Source organism: Barbatula barbatula, assembly GCF_947034865.1.
Source record: "Barbatula barbatula genome assembly, chromosome: 7".
NCBI lineage: Eukaryota > Metazoa > Chordata > Actinopteri > Cypriniformes > Nemacheilidae > Barbatula > Barbatula barbatula.
Window position 1 is genome coordinate 21,713,257 of NC_136770.1, and position 6,000 is coordinate 21,719,256.

General features: G+C 39.4%; 1 protein-coding gene across 1 annotated transcript; it reads right to left on the minus strand.

Annotated features, from left to right (window-relative positions):
- Positions 1-134: 134 nt before the first annotated feature.
- abraa (actin binding Rho activating protein a) lies at positions 135-3,473 on the minus strand (the record flags this gene model as incomplete). The annotated part of the gene is made up of 2 exons (XM_079459560.1): positions 135-1,937; positions 2,877-3,473. The coding sequence occupies 2 exons, from the start codon at positions 3,471-3,473 to the stop codon at positions 1,500-1,502; spliced, it is 1,035 nt and encodes a 344-aa protein (XP_079315686.1). The 3' UTR covers positions 135-1,499.
- Positions 3,474-6,000: the final 2,527 nt, after the last annotated feature.

Below are 6,000 nucleotides of genomic sequence, written 5' to 3' on the forward strand. Positions count from 1 at the left end.
GTGGATGAAATACATTTTGAAGTCTTACTTTACGGAAAAACAGATCAAGCATTCTTGTTTTTGAGATTCAAAGCATATTTGGGGGATTGAATATATTTGGCCATTGCTTTGTAAAAAAAGTAAGACAGAGCTTCCAAGATGTTACAATACACTTTATGTGGTGACTTAAAATGTACAAATAGTCACAGATGAGATCTCTTTAAATCTCAGTTATTTCTCATGGACATCAATAAGAATAAATAGAGAGCAGATGGAAACTTTAGCTAAATCCTCATGCGTCTCAGATATGTCTCTTAACAAAACATGCCAGAAATCTCACAAATGTCTCCAATAGAGTTTCAGAAGAGATCTCGACAGTGTCACAGACTGAGCTCAAGTCTATGAAATGTTCATATTGAAGATCTACAACATTTCTACATTTACCCAAATCCAGATGTATTTAAGCAATTTCGTGCGCACAAATATTACAGCCAGGTTTTAAAAAACAAACTGGTCAAAAAGGGTCAAATTAGAGAAAAAAGAACATCACATAAAAATCTATGTTGTTTTCACTAAGGTATTATTTAAAGTAAAACAGAAAGAATAATTTCCAAATCAAAACAAGAAATTCGTTTTTTTTCACACTATACATGATCAAATATCTTCAAATATTTATAACAAATCCTTCTGTAAGAAGAATATCATGCTTTCATTTTGAAAGAGGCTATTACATCAAACAACACTGAGCTAGACACAAAAAAAACAAGACACAAGTTTGAGAACGTCACAGAATAAGCTTTGGCGCATGTAAACAGCTTTGGAAATGTAAAACCAGTTGAAAGAATTACAAGTAATGTGAGATTAATCCTGGACATCATTGGCATTCTGAGGACGCCTGATATGTGACGTGTGAAGAGGCAAACATGAGAAGCTCTAACTTCTTGTGTAAACTGTGAGCAAAGAGTCACTCATTCTCCATCTCGAATGTAAAGCTTCTTACCACCAAAACTGATTCCTGACGGCCCTTTCGGAATATATCATCCGCCAGAAAGGACACAGAAGATCATATGTGAAAGTCTTAGAGTTTTCTGCAATGCTCCCGAGAGTGTACGATTTCATACTTCCAAAGAATTTATAAATAACATTTAAGCTCTGACTATATTACATTTCGAGACTTTGAATGAAATGTGTTCACGTCAGAATTATCCTAACCAAAGTTTTTTATCACATGTTCAAAACAATGTTCTTCATTTTTTCTTTGCATTTACAAATGGCATGAGTTTGGGGTTGGACTTTCTGTTATTGTTTGGTATAGAAGATCACTTTTTAGGTTTTTAGGAAAAATTGACACTATTAGCAATGAAATTACGCAATTCTTGCCATTACTGGTTATTCCTGTCAATATTCTTAGTGTTTTATTATTAACAACAAAGCTTTTTGTAACATATAAAATAAATACAAAATAAAGTAAACTTTTTGAGTGGTCATCTCATATCGTAATTCCCCCCAAAAACCCCACATTAAACCAGCAGAGTGATGATGACATCATCATCCTGACCCTTCCACAGCATCTCACCCTCGAAGTCCACCATCTTGTGTTTGCGGCAACGCAACAAAATTCCCACAACTTTATCTGAGATTTTAACGTAGCGGGTGAACAGGCGGCCAAAGGTGACTTGTATGTGACCATCTTTATCTTGTTGGCCCATGTCGCGTATGATAAAGCACATCTCCTCCATCTCACGATAGATGTGTTTCTGGGCTCGGTCGGCACGTTGGGCGGTTTTCGTTCCCTCTTTGGGTCGTCCGTATCCAGCATCGCCCTTGTGGAGTCGAAGCGCCATGGCATGATCGGGGTCGAACTCTTCGCTGAAGGGGTTGAGCTTTTGACCTTCAATGTGGTTTTCGGCAAACAGTTGCCATCTGCTCCTCAGGTCATTTGTTGTAGTCACCTTAATCTGAAATTATCAGAAAGAATAAGGTTGATTTGCGAGAATAAGAAATAATATAGAAGCCTTAAAAAATCTAGTGGAGATAAAATAAGACCATAAATTACTGTTTAGAAAGCCAACAGGTTTACTTTCATCAATAATACAATAATGTATTATTTAAGTCTAAGACGACTCAGGCTGTCACCTAACCGCCACATTACCCCACAGACGGCCTTTGCGTTACCGTTAAATATTTCTCATGGGGTCTTCAGGGGGCATGAGAAGTGGTGTGAAGGCACCTTGTGAAACGTGAGACGGTGAAGGCTCCGGGCCGGAGTCTGAGTCAAATACCACAGTGACACAGATGTGATGAATATCACTCATCGAGTGGAGGGGCAGTATGCTGCTTTATAAAGGTCAAATGGAAATTTACCATCGCTGTATTTATTTACATATATTCCATCGTTGTGAAACGTGTCTGATGTTGTGATGGAACATCACACTTGCATCGCAAGAGGGATTATATAATCAAATATATTTGGAGAGTGACTTGAGCATTTGATATCTACAATATAAACACAGTGAGGACCACGATGTCCATCCAAAACGTATAAAAGAACACTTCGCCTAAGAATTCATTTATTTGTCCTAATTTCATTCAAAATCTGTATGACTTTTTTAAAAGCTTAAGGAGTTTTTGAAACTTTCAGATAGAAACACACTAACTGATCAAATCTGCAGACGGGCTCAGACTCTCTGCAACAAGTCCAGACTGAAAATCTGGGCAAAATCTAAGCAAAAGTCTTGTATTGTATTTTAGCCATAAGGCATTTCTCAAAATATTTTTAGCCTCTTCCACAGAAGAGTTTTTTGGACGACATGAAGGCAAATAAATGATGACAGAATTGATTATTTATGGGTGAAATTACAATTCATATTATTTTTTGTAAAGAACGATCAAATTACCTTGGGTCTGCTGATGTGTTTCTTTGGTTCATTCTCATGTTGATCGCTATTATCGCTCAGCGACGCTTCCTCCCCGAGACCACTGTCCTCCGTATCCAAACTGCTGCTTCTAGATCCCATTTTCTTCCCCTCCTTCTGTCCCATCACCTTCGACAGCGCCGATTTCCCACCGCAGTACCTTCTCCTGGTTGGAGATTCATTCCCTAGGAAGTTTTTGGTGTCCTCTGACGTCAACTGATTGGTGTTGATCTTCTCCTTGATGGTGCTCACTACATCCTTTCCACATTCGTTCACTTTCTGCGTGATGGCTTTAGTCACGCTTCCCGTCTTGATCTTGTTGTCTTCCCCGTCCCCACTGTCCATCATTACTACACGGGGGGAGACCAAAAGTTTCATCTCATTCTTCTCTTTCTGCTTCTCTTTATCGTCCTCAATGATGGTGTCGGGCATCCAGCCGCTCGGGATGGTGTCTTGCTTTCCGGTGTGGTCGTTGGCCCAGGTTTGCCAGCTTTTAGCTAGGCTGGTTACCATGGAAGCCACCTTGATCTTTCTGACGGCCCGGTTGAAAGGCCGGTTTTGATGGACCGCAGTACTCATAGTTTTGTTGTGCGTTGAGGTTCAAGTCTTGGTAATCTGTTTGGAACCTCCAAGTGGTCACAAGTGGCTTTTATATGAATGCAAAGAGGAAGTCATCACGGTGGTGGGCGGTTTTGACATTCCTCTTGATGCCCATAGTGTCCACCCTGACCCCAAACATGTCGATGGAATCCCCCCCGGGAGTAACGGAGACAACAGGTGGCCAAGTTATGATCAAACCACAACACTTCTGTCCAACTCTGCAACCAGACAGAAATCTCTCATAGCGTCACACCTGACTGTATATCTTGTTTTAGATGCAACCATCATGACGGGCCACAAAAATGTTGAAGGGCGGCTTTAGGAAATGACGGAAATGGTTTCAAACGCATTCCCTTCTGTAGCTCTGTTGCATATTTTTGTACAGCGTGCCAGCACCCTGTGTGAGAGTCTATTTTTGCATTCTGGGTGTTGGACAGTACATGTGCTGGCTTCTGTTGATTGATACACAGGCCTGTTCTTAAAGCACGAGCCAGGCTATTTTCAGTACGAGTCATGCTTTGAGAAAACTGCGGATGAGACGGGATTTGCACATCAAGCCTGTTTCATTTATAGCGCTGCACTCATAAAAGAGCGATTAAGATGATAGTATTAATCTGTTCAATCTTTTCAGATGGTTTACAAAAGCCCTTTCACACATCCCGTCTTTACTGGTAAATTATTCATTAAGAGATCACATGTGAATTCAGAAAATCATGCTATGTAAAGAACATTCTATGAAAATATACCTATAAAATCTTCCCTATTGACAGAATTAAGCCATTTCAAAGATCTAAATGATAGAGAAATTATTGGTTGATATCAAACTTTGATGCTTGTTATGTGGAAATATGATTTTGAGACTTTAGCCTGATTTTCACAGACAAAACCACAAAATGAAAGCATCAACAAAAATAAAGACATTTGGATATAAAGTCCGGTGCAAGTCCTCTATTTTCACGCACTTATATTGTGCTTTATGTACCAAAAACTATTCTTTGCTACTTCCTAAGGTGAACTGTGCTATTTTGAGACAGCATGAAAATGAACTAAAATGTGCTTTTAATATACAATCTCTGTATTAAAAATGAATGTGTGGTGAACAGGGCGGGACGAGAGCCGTGAGGGAAAGGCCAGAGGCCGGTCAAGTGAGTGATAATGAGCATCAGCTGCGAGTCCACCGGTCTCGCATCTCTCACCAAGGAGCTCCGGAAGCATAAGAGAGGAGCGACAACAGGGAAGGGCGAGAGAGGACCAGGCCTGGACTTTATGTTATGTTTGTATGGCCGGCAGATTTCAATATTACAGTGTTAGACGTTTTTTAAATAAAGGTTCTTCATAGCAATTAAAAATGTAAATACACTGCAAAATATTGATTTTTTACAAATTCAAGACACTGAAATGTAAGCTTCATACAGCAAGATGACGTGTTTGTTTAAAATCGGCCCTGAAAACCTCAAAGGGATTCTGTTCTTTAATTGCTAAAGGATTATGAGAAATTGGTAAGCAGTAACTATATTTCCATCTGTATTGGCTTGATTTACCTCCCACACAAGTTCCTCGAGTCTTTGAGGACAAAAATAAAAGAACTGTCATTTTAGATGTCGTTTTTATCTTCCTGTTTCCTCTGATGACTCACATATGGAGGAGTTAACCGAAAGAAATCGCCACTTATATTACCACTAACACCACCAGCTGGATGCACCCACCGGCTCACATCGCTCGCTGACACGTGCAGACGGCTTTAAAGTCACCATGAAACCAAACAGGAAAATTGTTTCACGCAGTATTGCGGTGATCCTTATAAATAATTTATCCATGCACACCATTATTCTTTCAAAATTCCTTTGCACTTGTAATCTTTAATCAAAAACGTTAAGCTCCTCTTCCCCTCTCAACAACAACCCTTCACCACATGACATCAGCAACAAAAAAGAGGTAGGACTATACTGACTGTCCAATGGCCAGGCATTTTTAGCCGTCCCCTCCAGGCCCAACTTACAACAAACCAATCAAAAAGGGAAAGGCAAAATAAATCCCGCCCTAAATTTTTTACAAATATCAGAAGCCGTTTCACTCGGATATACGTCAAGCTACGGAAAAGAACTCAATCGCAACTTCTGTTTCATGGTGAAGTCTATCCGGCCGCTCAAGGTAGCACCTTCTGTGTCCGTAAAAATAAAACACCCATGACCCGGATAGTTAAAGTTACAATTCAGAGATCTTTCGATGTCACAAACACATTCAAGACTCAAATATTTTTCATAAGATTCACCCGAATATTTTACTCATACAATCTTCATTCACTTTACACCTTCACACTCTTAATGTATTTCAAAAATTGTCTCATTTCTTTATTTTCATTTTTCCTAAGCAATAGTAAACAAATACATTAATGCTAAAGCAAATTAGCATTAAAAAACACTTATTCCAGTCAATAGGAAAGCCAGCAGCGTCTTGTAATGGAGCCGAACATTTATCTCCCCGTCTAATTTCTAAAAACAATCTC